The 10,953-nt window shown below is 42.7% G+C and overlaps 2 protein-coding genes across 2 annotated transcripts; both read right to left on the bottom strand.

Moving 5' to 3' along the window:
- Window positions 1-214: 214 nt before the first annotated feature.
- LOC306880083 (achaete-scute homolog 1b-like) lies at window positions 215-1,589 on the bottom strand (the record flags this gene model as incomplete). Its single annotated transcript, XM_079433375.1, has 2 exons — window positions 215-812; window positions 1,025-1,589. 2 exons carry the CDS (start codon window positions 1,587-1,589, stop codon window positions 781-783), a joined length of 597 nt encoding a protein of 198 aa, XP_079289501.1. The 3' UTR covers window positions 215-780.
- Window positions 1,590-5,652: 4,063 nt separating this feature from the next.
- LOC306879320 (malignant fibrous histiocytoma-amplified sequence 1-like) lies at window positions 5,653-10,592 on the bottom strand. The gene is made up of 10 exons (XM_079432152.1): window positions 10,496-10,592; window positions 9,287-10,154; window positions 8,744-9,038; window positions 8,405-8,591; window positions 8,133-8,317; window positions 7,527-8,023; window positions 7,176-7,321; window positions 6,468-6,666; window positions 6,275-6,342; window positions 5,653-6,193 (listed from the first exon to the last, which is right to left on the bottom strand). The coding sequence occupies exons 1-10, from the start codon at window positions 10,509-10,511 to the stop codon at window positions 6,174-6,176; spliced, it is 2,481 nt and encodes an 826-aa protein (XP_079288278.1). The 5' UTR covers window positions 10,512-10,592; the 3' UTR covers window positions 5,653-6,173.
- Between the last annotated feature and the right edge of the window lie 361 nt (window positions 10,593-10,953).

Here is a 10,953-nt window from a genome sequence, read left to right as displayed (position 1 = left end):
TTTTACTAGCAATTTCTGGGTAAAAATAGTTTGTAGTGGTTATTTAAAAGTAAATCAGTGCTATGTATTTTGTACATTATGTACGCAGGACGTAACTATCTACATTTGTGTAAAGTGCGATTCTGATTCTTAACTGTCAAACTTACAAGCTTTGTATTTTTAGTTATTACAAGTTATTAGTTGGTTGATTTTAAACACACAAGACAATTAAATTAATAAATAAAGTCTTTATTTTACATAAAATAGGGTTTCTCTTCATAAAAAATTGCATATACACAAGTTTGTATAAAACACACAAGTGCACACTTTGATACAAAAGTTATTCATCCAGTACAAAAATGTTGCCACATATCTAACACAAAATATTATAATATACAGGTTGCCTGTGGGCTTCCTAGTGTAACGTTAGTGTATCCCCTAACAGACGCCGTATATGGGACCTGATACTATTTTCCTCACTCATTTAACTACAACTGGTCACCTCGTTATTTGTACAATACGGAAGGAACAAACTGGCTCATTCAGTTGCATTTACACATTATTGCATCAATAGGGCAAAATGTTCATATGCGGTGTGACAAGACACAAGTCAACAGTACAGACATCCTCATACGCCTCAAGTCCCGTTCAGTTCTAGAATTTGGAAACTTGAGTGTTGAATCTGTGTGCATTGCTGGAAAATGCCCGCTGTGTGTCCAGTGCTCAGTCAATGAACTTGAGTCCTTTATGGGCACCAGCAGGCAGCATATCACCGACCTGGACCGGTCCTGTGCCGTCCCTTCAGCACCAATCTTTAATAGAGAGTGAAGCACCTGTAATAGAATAAAACAGCTATGAGTCACAGGCATATACAACAATGACTGCAATTCAGTCCATTCAGAAAAAAAGAGGATTCTGAACCCTCTGAGGATAATGTTATGTTGTTATAATAAAGTATTAGAGAGAGAAATAGCTTTTCAAACTGGGGGGAGGGGGGGCCCTTAAGGGTCTGTAAAAGTGGGAAACGCTTAAAAACTGCCCCTACCTGATTCATATCTGTCGAACCATGTGGTGAAGTCCAGCAGCTCCTGCTCCTGAGAGCAGAGATGCTCGTAGCTGCCCTCATCAGAGGAATAAGCTGAATGAGGAGACTCCGAGCCCGCCGAGTACGCGTTGGAGACCGACGGAGACGGGACCCCGCACTGCAACACGGCGGACACGGCGTCGTGCTCGTCCAGCAGCTGCTGAAGCGCTCGGATGTACTCCACCGCCGAGCGCAGCGTCTCCACTTTGCTCATCTTCTTGTTCGCCGCTCCGTTGGGCACATGCTGGCGCAGCGTCTGGAAACCCATGTTCACCTGCTTGACGCGGTTTCTTTCGCGCTCGTTGCGTCTGGCCACCGCCATGGGCTGCTGCTGAGGGATGGTATAGCCGAGTCCGTTGAAGGTCAGTCTCCTCTTGCACCTGAGCAGCTCTGGGCTGCTCGAGCGCTGTCTTTTCAGCACTTTACACTCCATGTCCTGCTTCGCTTGAGGTACGAGGGTCTCCGAAAAAGGCTGGTAAAACACATCTTGATTTATTTGCGTCGTAGCGATGACAGCTGCCTCCATGTCGCGGGAAATAAATAGATAAATAGATGGGGAGTTTGCGAGTAATGCGCCGCTCTCGTGCCTTTCGCGTGGCTCGCAAGAAGCGATTCACCTGTTCGGCGAATGATTTGAGGGTAAAGCAACTTGCTCTCCCTTTTCTACACGTGCGCCACACCTCCATCCCTTTCGGGCCGCACGCTCCCAAAGGAAGACCCGCCCCCTGCATGAATCCCCTGCTCGGGCTTCGCGCGCCGGGCGCGTGGCTTTGACAAACTCAAAGGAACTATTCTGTGCGCTCACTGCGCCACGCGTATGAGGCGCTGCCCATCTCTGTGAAATCATGCTTACCCGGCGCACGCCTATCTTCCGAGTTATGGAAAGTAAAACTTAAAAGTGTTTACCATTGATATCAAAGAAAACGATGAAGTGCCGTCCATTTTTTTAAACGTTCAGGTTACTCACCTGTTGTCTATCTGTCAGCCTGCGGGGTGCTTTGGATAACCTGCTAAATAGACGTGGGTTCAAAACAGCATAATCACAAAACAAGACTGACAGGCCAAAGTGACAAAAACTACCATGTTACTGTAACAGAACTGTTTGTTTAGTTTCCCTTTTGTCCTTATTTGGTTCTTCCTGTTTTAGTTTCTGACCTAGTAATGTTAATTAATTATCGTCATCACCTGTGTTCTATTAATGACATTGTTTCCTCGTTTGTTCCTCCCCTTTATAAGTCCTCAGTTTTCCCATTATGTTTGTCCGATCTTGAGTATATTAATGTCTAATGTGTGTTGATGCTGCTTATTAAAGCTTACTCTTTGATTATACTTTCGTCGAGCGCCTTTATGTCTACAACCACAGACGCGTAACAGAAGATCGGACCTCTAACTGAAGACGAGATCAACGCTCGGAATGCTGGAGCTGGTTCCCGTCGTTTGCGGGGGTTCTCGCCGCCGTTCGCGGCTCGCCCCTGCCCGTTCTGCGTGGGATGTTGGGCTGCCTGTCGCGGCTTGCCCAGGCCACCCGTTTTGGGGAGAACGGGTCGCCATTCGCCGCACACCCTTACCCACCGCCCCAATGAAATTCGCTCCGCCTGAGACAGCGAGGAATGTTCCGCCCGCGGCGAGGAGGATTCCGCCGCAAGGGGCGATGAACGTTGCGCCGTCGGCAACGAAGAGGATCCCGCCGTACACGGCGATGAATATTCCGCCCGCGGCGAGGAGGATTCCGCCGCGAGGGGCGATGAACGTTGCGCCGTCCGCGGAGAAAAGGGATTCCGCCGCCAATAACGGTTCCCCCGAACCACCGAGGGGGGAAAAACAGGTGCCGGTGGGGATTTTAGTAGAGCTTGAGGGCATGTCATTCCCTCCAGTGCCTGCTCCTCGCCAGTGCCCTCCAGTGCCTGCCCCTCGCCAGTGCCCTCCAGTGCCTGCTCCTCGCCAGTGCCATCCAGTACCTGCTCCTCGCAAGCGCCCTCCAGTGCCAGCTCCTCGCCAGTGCCTTCCTGTGCCTGCTCCTCGTCTGAGCCCACCAATTCCTGCACCTCGCAAGTGCCCACCTGAGTTCCCGCTGGTCCCGTCCAGCTCACCTGAGTTCCCGCTGGTCCCGTCCAGCTCACCTGAGTTCCCGCTGGTCCCGTCCAGCTCACCTGAGTTCCCGCTGGTCCCGTCCAGCCCCGCGCCTCCCGTGCGCCCTCTAATGTTAATGTCCGCGCTGCAAGAGCGCCCTCTAATGTCCGCGCTACAAGAGCGCCCCTTTGAATCCGCGCTGCAAGAGCGCCCTCCTGCGTCTCCGCTGGTCCCGTCCAGCTCTCCTTCGTCTCCGCTGGTTCTATCCAGCTTCGCGCCTCCCGTGCGCCCGCAAATGTCCGCGCTGCAAGAGCGCCCTCAAGTGTCTGCGCCGCAAGAGCGCCCTCACGAGTCCGCGCTGCAAGAGCGCCCTCCTGCATCTACGCTGGTCCCGTCCAGCTCTCCTTCGTCTCCGCTGGTCCCGTCCAGCTCCGCACCTCCCGAGCGCCCTCAAGTGCCCGCTCCTCCCGAGCGCCCTCAAGTGCCCGCTCCTCCCGAGCGCCCCCAAGAGTCCGCTCCTCCCGAGCGCCCCCAAGAGTCCGCTCCTCCCGAGCGCCCCCAAGAGTCCGCTCCTCCCGAGCGCCCCCAAGAGTCCGCTCCTCCAGAGCACCCCCAAGCGCCCGCTCCTCCAGAGCGCCCTCCAGCGCCCGCTCCTCCAGAGCGGCCCCAAGAACCCGCTCCTCCAATGTGGCCGCCAGAGCGGAACTTTCCCAAAGAAATTTTGGGGGGGGGGCCATATAGCCGCAGTTTGTGTGGCCAGGCCAAAGGCCAAGGCCACAAAGGACCCAGATCCGCCAAGGCCTCCCGAGGACCCCGATCCGCCATGGCTGCCCAAGGATCCAGATCCGCCGAGGCCGCCCGAGGACCCCGATCCGCCATGGCCGCCCGAGGATCCAGATCCGCCATGGTCGCCCGAGGACCCCGATCCGCCATGGACTCCCGAGTATCCAGATCCGCCATGGCCTCCCGAATCTCCAGTCCTGCCATGGCCTCCCAAGGCTCCTGATCCGTCCTGGAGGCTTCCCTATCCTATCCTGGTCCTGCTCCAGCCTCCAGGACGCCCGCCCCCCCTCCCCGATGTTACTGTTACGGTGCGGGACGCACCTTCCGGGAGGGGGGCGATATCTGTAACAGAACTGTTTGTTTAGTTTCCTTTTTGTCCTTATTTGGTTCTTCCTGTTTTAGTTTCTGACCTAGTTATGTTAATTAATTATCGTCATCACCTGTGTTCTATTAATGACCTTGTTTCCTCGTTTGTTCCTCCCCTTTATAAGTCCTCAGTTTTCCCATTATGTTTGTCCGATCTTGAGTATATTAATGTCTAATGTGTGTTGATGCTGCTTATTAAAGCTTACTCTTTGATTATACTTTCGTCGAGCGCCTTTATGTCTACAACCACAGACGCGTAACAGTTACAAACATGATTTTTTTTTTTCTTCCCTTTCTAAATATAGAAGAATTGCAGTATAGGCCTATGCTGTGTATATTGAAATACCATATTGCCATCTGATACCATGACTGTGTTACTGCCACAGTTTTGATAGGGGTATTAGGCAAACGAGTAAATGAAAGTTTTGAATGCATATGTAACTTGCATCCTCTAGAATGCATATACGGATTTAAAAATAACTCTTTTAAGACGTTTTTGATCATTTAGAATTTCAGGGCTAATATCAATATAATCAGGGCTAAATGTCTCCACAAGAATAGCAAAACCTGAGTGGATCATTTGATCATAATATGTAATACAAAAAAAAATGAATACAAATATAATGTTTTCTTAATAAACATTTAACAATGCAGAACGGTTTGTCTGAGGGTTCTGTTTAGGGATGGAAATCATTAGTGCAATATAAACACAACAGAAGTCCATGGAAAGTCCCTATGTGTTTGTGTGTGCATGTGCCTAACCTAAGACTGCTGCAAGTGAACTGTATATAAGCACTATCAACAAGATAATGGCAGCTTGCCATGCACTTTATTATGAAGTAAAAATCTGAATACGAAAGAACAGATGGAAAATGAAAAAAAAAAACATTGAGGCTTTTAAATATTTTTCAAAAACTTTGTGAGTAAAAAAAATAATACAACACAGTAAAAATAGTTGGTAACCCTTTATTTTGATGGTCCCTTTTAGACATTCGGGTGACTATACGTAACTACATGTCAACTACAAGTCATTAGAGTAGTTAGTAGACTATCTGCTTAATATTTACTAACACTTTATTTTTATGGTCCCCCAACAGATATTCTACTGGTAACTTTGCATGTACATATCAACTTATTAATCATAACCTAACAGTCTATTAATACTCTTGAGTTAGATTATGTGTAGTTGCAAAGTTACTTATAGTGAACAGAATGTCTAAAGCAGAATATCGAAATAAAGTGAAATCAAATAATTTAAACTTTAAACTTTATATATGCTGCAATTTGTAAAAATATATATGTTGAGGTAAATATGTAGGCCTACTTTTATTTCTTAGCTAATTTAAAACATGTATAGGCTGACAGAAAGAGACTTTGGTAAATCCAATGATACTTTTGTATCTGGATAACTTTATTGAACAATTTATAACATGTTTAAGCCTGGACTCCACAGCAGCAATACTTTACCCTCCACAAATAGTCCTCAAACAAAATGTGAAACATAAATGTGTAAAGATCACCCCCTAGCGGCGATAATATATTTTTACAAGACAACACAAGAGGAGACTACACAAAACTTGTGTATGTTTCCCAAAATAACGTTAGATTCCTCATTTCATGATAACCCAAGTTATATACATTAACTGTAGTAAGTATTATATAGGCAATGTTAATGTTTTGGAGCTATTACAATTTATGTAATAACATGTTGCAAACATTACAATGCTATCGTCATGTGCAAGTTGGTATTTTAATTCATTACAGTACGTAAATATATGTTCAAGTTGTGTTTCACAATATTTAAGGAATGGCACATATGTAGTCTGATGTGGGCTTTATCAACCTTTCCCATCAAGTTAAGTGCATTTTATTTGTTCCATATGCCCTGTCTTTAGGTCGAATCATCAGGAGCTGAAAACAAAAAGATTTAAGAATTATAAAGGGCAGGAGACTAAATGCATGTTGAATTTATCTGTAAATAAATGCATTTACTTCTAGGGAAGAGCAACTCTGTCCTTCGTTGGTGTCCATTAGGGCAAGTTTGTTTTTCCTCAAGTCCTCTATAAGACAAAACACAAAGTTCATCTGTTTTCTTCTCAATACGTTTAAAAGATGAGTCAAACAAACTTTAATAAAACAAATATGTAATGCTCCGATGAGAACACAAAAAGAGGGCAAATCTTACATATTGAATTTGTCTATCCCTGAATCTTCTAACCATTCTTGCCAGTCATTCCATTCAAAGTATTCGTCACAGTCAATGGATTTACAGGGACTGTGGACAGTCAGGTACAGCCCTTGCCACTGCTCAGTCAGTATGTTCAGCCGTATCATAATCTTCCTTATAACTTCCCATGCTTTCTGGAAGTCTTCTGACTTTTCAACTACAGGAAGGAAAATTATTAAATACAATGATTTAAGTATAGGTTTAATAAATATATGTACCAACACACAAAACTACCAACATATATACGTATATTTCTGCAATATGGACAATGGACATCACCTTGACATAATCACCTAAATATAATGTAGAAATCTAATTTTCTGTGAAGAGAATTCTGTTAATCTGTTTTGCAATTATTTGTATTGTGGAAAGTGCTATACAAATAAACGTGAACTGAATTTATTTGAATGTAGAAGACAAAAAAAATCATCCCCTAGTGCCAACAATATGTATCTACAAGATGTCAAAAAACTCAAAAAGTATAGATTTAATAATTTTATAATTATATTTTAGAAAAAATATATATATATTAATGCAGCCTTTGTGACCATATGAAACTTCTTTAATAAAAATTAAAAAAATCTTACCAAGCCCAAATCTTTGAAGAGTAGTGTATGTAAATGTAAATCATTGCTATACAAAAATGTAATAACACAGGGGACTTACGCTCAGTCTCTTTGCAGCGGATCTCAATGAACTGGTCCTCATCACGGCGTTCTCTGAGCAGAAACCGTCTGTCACCACAGCACAGCACACACTGGTCTTTTCCGATCCAGTATGGAGAGTATAAGGAGCATGCCCTGATGACAAGCCTGTAAAGCAAGCATCAGTTTTACATGTCATTACTGGTTATCCAAGTGTCAATACTAGTTACAATCAAATCAGTTGGAATCTGGTATCTGGGTTGATGACACATGACCGCAAAACACGACAGGTTATTAGTGAATAAACCAGGAATGTTCTTTAATGACATGCATTTCTTTATTTTCTCTGAAAGAGACAAGCGTAAGCATTCACCTGTGGAAGAAACCATGTGGTATCTCAGGTAGGAAGTAAACATGGATATTTAGGTCCTCTGGATTGTCTGATACCCAGTTTTGCTCTACCAGTTCGTTGTCTGGCAGGTAACTTGGGAACAGACAAGCATCTGGCTCATACACAATCGGATTTGAGGGCACCCAATTTTTATTCGGACAGAATTCGTTGGCTTTTGGATTGAGAGGACTGTTATGTTTGGTCGACAAGCATACATCAAAGTGCTTTAGTAGTGAAAGGAGACTTCCTTCCTTCTTATTGGACCCTACCACCTCCTCAATTAGCTCTTGATCAGTAATGCCATAATTCTTCTGGAGCTCAGTCCGCACCAGGATCCTGATAGCCACATTGTTTAAGGATGCTCTGTGTTTATAGTCACTGATCCATTTTTTCTTCTGTACTTCAAGTGCATTTTCTGACTTCCGCTGCTCAGGGGAAATCTTGTTTAGTTCCTGGACTAGGTCATGTCTCACAATAGTCTGTGACAGAATTAAAAGAAAATAAATGATGAAGGAATTTATACATTGATTATTTTATGGCTATTCATATACATTTAATGCTTGTAGTTTAAATGTTTGATGCATGAACCTTAAACAATGAGATGAGGAATGATGGTTCTACAAACAAAGAACCAGCCAATTCTGGGATGTCCTTGTACCACATAATAACTCCAATTCGGTGAAGATACTGAAGAATTAACTTAAGTTTGTCATCGTCCAGTGTAACATGTTTGTTCTTCAGTTCATACAAGAGGGTGCTTTGAGTCACAATTCCTGATAATAGGTGCACATTTCAAAATTAAGAAATTTAAGAACAAATACACCAAACATTTTAATCAAAAAAAAAAAAAAAAAACTGACCATGCTCAGCAATGTCACCCTTTTTCTTAAGTTCTTTAATATCTTTCTCCACCTCATAGTAGCTTCTAGGTATTGTCTGTTCTATGTTGGGGAATGTAGCTTTGTTCAAAACCTCATTCTTGATGTGAGTACGTAGCTTGACAATGCCCTCCTTTTTAGTGCAGTCTATAGGTACAAAGTCAAGTACCTGAAAATAAAATTAAGAAGATTAAGATTATTAAGATTAATAGGATCTTATTGCCACAACCTTTTTAATCTTATTAAGATTAAGAAGATTGTGGCAGCACATTTTATTCAATTCTATTAGATTATAAAACAGCAACTACAAAGCCAATTTACCTTTAGTTTGTGCTCAGTCAGTCTTTCAATCTGATTTATCTGGTCACGGTTCAAAGATGAGTCCTCCTTATCCTGGAGGTTCTTCTTATGGTGCTCTAAATTATTTGTATGTGTTTCAAGCATTTCCTTCACTTGGTCTTCGATGTGTTTTTTCTTTTCGTTCACATCATTCTCATCTGTACATTGGTCAACATGAGTGCCCACAAGCAGAACTACTGAGTCTGGTATCTTAAGCTGAAGATTTTTGATCCAGAATCCCACATTCTCCTTGAAACTCTGGGCATCCATGTTGTAACTGACGGAAAAAAAAAACTTTAATGCATTGCTATTTGGTGGCTGGGGTGTTATGCCAACTGGCACAATAGTGAAAAAGTCCCCTAAATCTGTATAATATTCTGGTTTTGCCCATTTTATAGTCCACAATGTAAAAAATAACACATTTAACTATTTAGTAATAGTGATGCTTGCTAATAAAATAATTAATTCTCAACAAGTTGTATATGTTTAGTGGTTAGGGTCTATTACACTGTGAGATGGCTTTACCTGGAAAGGTTGATGGCAAGTATGACAAAGGCTTGATCTGTTATAAACACATGATGAGTGATGTAGTATTCCTCTTGTCCAGCAAAGTCCCAAAAGATAAATCGGATACCCTCATTATCAACTTCACTAATTTCGATCCCTACAGTACGATCAGCCTCGGCCACTGGTACAGGGCAACCCTGCTTCAGACTGCGGCACAGAGTGGATTTGCCTGCCATGGAGGTCCCCAGAAACATAGTCTTCACAGTTTTCTCATTTAGGGCGTTCACCTCAAGCATTGCAAAGTAACTTTGGATATCTCTCAATCCCCCTGCACAGACCTCCTGAGGGGGCTTTCTAAGAGGGTTACCATTAGCTTTGAACAGAGTTAAGCTACTGTTTTGAAAGAGTAGGTCTGGTAGGTCAGCCAACTGGTTCCTCTCGACATAAAGTTCTTTTAGGTGTGAAAGGCCCACAAGAGGATCCAAATTCCTCAGGCAGTTGTTGGACAGGTTTAGGTACTTGAGCTGCTGGCACCTGTTTATGTCCTGGGGTAGCTTTTCAAGTCGATTAGTGCTCAACTTTAGAAACTGAAGTTTCTCCAAGGATGGAAAGACATTTTCTGGAATGGTTTTGATATTGTTCTGATTGATATAAAGTTTCTCCAACTGGCGTAACCCTCTAATGTCCATGGGGAAATCGGTGAACTCATTCCTGCACAGGTTGAGCTCTGTCAGGTTTTCCAGTTGAGTGATACCACTGATTTGTTTGAGTCTGTTCCGCTGTAGATCTACCTTTACTGTATCTCCACCCCTCTGGAGAAGCTCATTAGGAAGTGCTTTAAGTTTCTTTCCAGCAAAGTCTTCTTCTTTTTTGGCATTTCGATTTCCTATGGTAATATTATTGTTAATGTAATAATAATAAAAAATAAAATCATTCTTATTTAAACTTTATAACCAACATTCCTAACGTCTTATTCTGAACATTTTAATAGATTACTCGGAGAAGTATTTCAATATGACTTATAAATTAATGTTTTCTTTCTTGGCAGCAAAAATAATTACAAGTCTGTGTCAGTTTGTTAGGATTAGCGATTATATCCACCACAATGATACAGCAAAACCTTAGGAGTGACCCCTAACTAATTCTAATATACTGTGATCACATTTCTTACATTCAAGCAAATGTAGCATTTCTTACAGATCAAGATAAAAAAAAGTGTGAACATACCATTTAAAAGGGGCATGTTGATGAGATGTTGAAGAAACTCTTTCGTCTATGTGGCAAATAGGTGATCTACTTCCCTGTTTCAGAGCAATTTGGGGGCGGACTTTTAACAGAGCGGTACAGCTGATTTTTACTTTCATTTGCTTGAAAACGTAGCAGTATCTTGTTCAGTTTCTGTCACGTGATTTACACAATCATCTAAAAACGAGGCGGTACTGCCATCATCTGGATAAAATGTGAAACAATGTGCATACGAAAGAGAGTAGCAATGAAATAAGACTCATACCTAGTTCAAGGAAAAATTACATTTCTATCATCATTCAACCTTAGATATTTTGAAATGTCTCAGCACCATTTTTGTTTTATCAATTATTTATTTATTTTTATTTTATTTATTTTTTTGGAAGAATGGTCATTGCACACATGGGAAGGGGGAAGCGGAGAGAAATTTGGGGGTAGTT

This window comes from Barbus barbus (genome assembly GCF_936440315.1).
Source record: "Barbus barbus genome assembly, chromosome: 2".
NCBI classification, from domain to species: domain Eukaryota; kingdom Metazoa; phylum Chordata; class Actinopteri; order Cypriniformes; family Cyprinidae; genus Barbus; species Barbus barbus.
The sequence above is the reverse complement of the archived record's forward strand: the minus strand, read 5'-3'. Positions and strand labels throughout refer to the sequence as shown.

Excerpts from the sequence above, each read along its gene's own strand:
- LOC306879320 (XM_079432152.1), bottom strand. Across the intron at positions 6,343-6,467 it reads GGGATAGACAAATTCAATAT|AGGACTTGAGGAAAAACAAA; the intron begins GTAAGATTTGCC and ends TTTGTCTTATAG. Across the intron at positions 6,194-6,274 it reads AGAGTTGCTCTTCCCTAGAA|CTCCTGATGATTCGACCTAA; the intron begins GTAAATGCATTT and ends TTTTGTTTTCAG.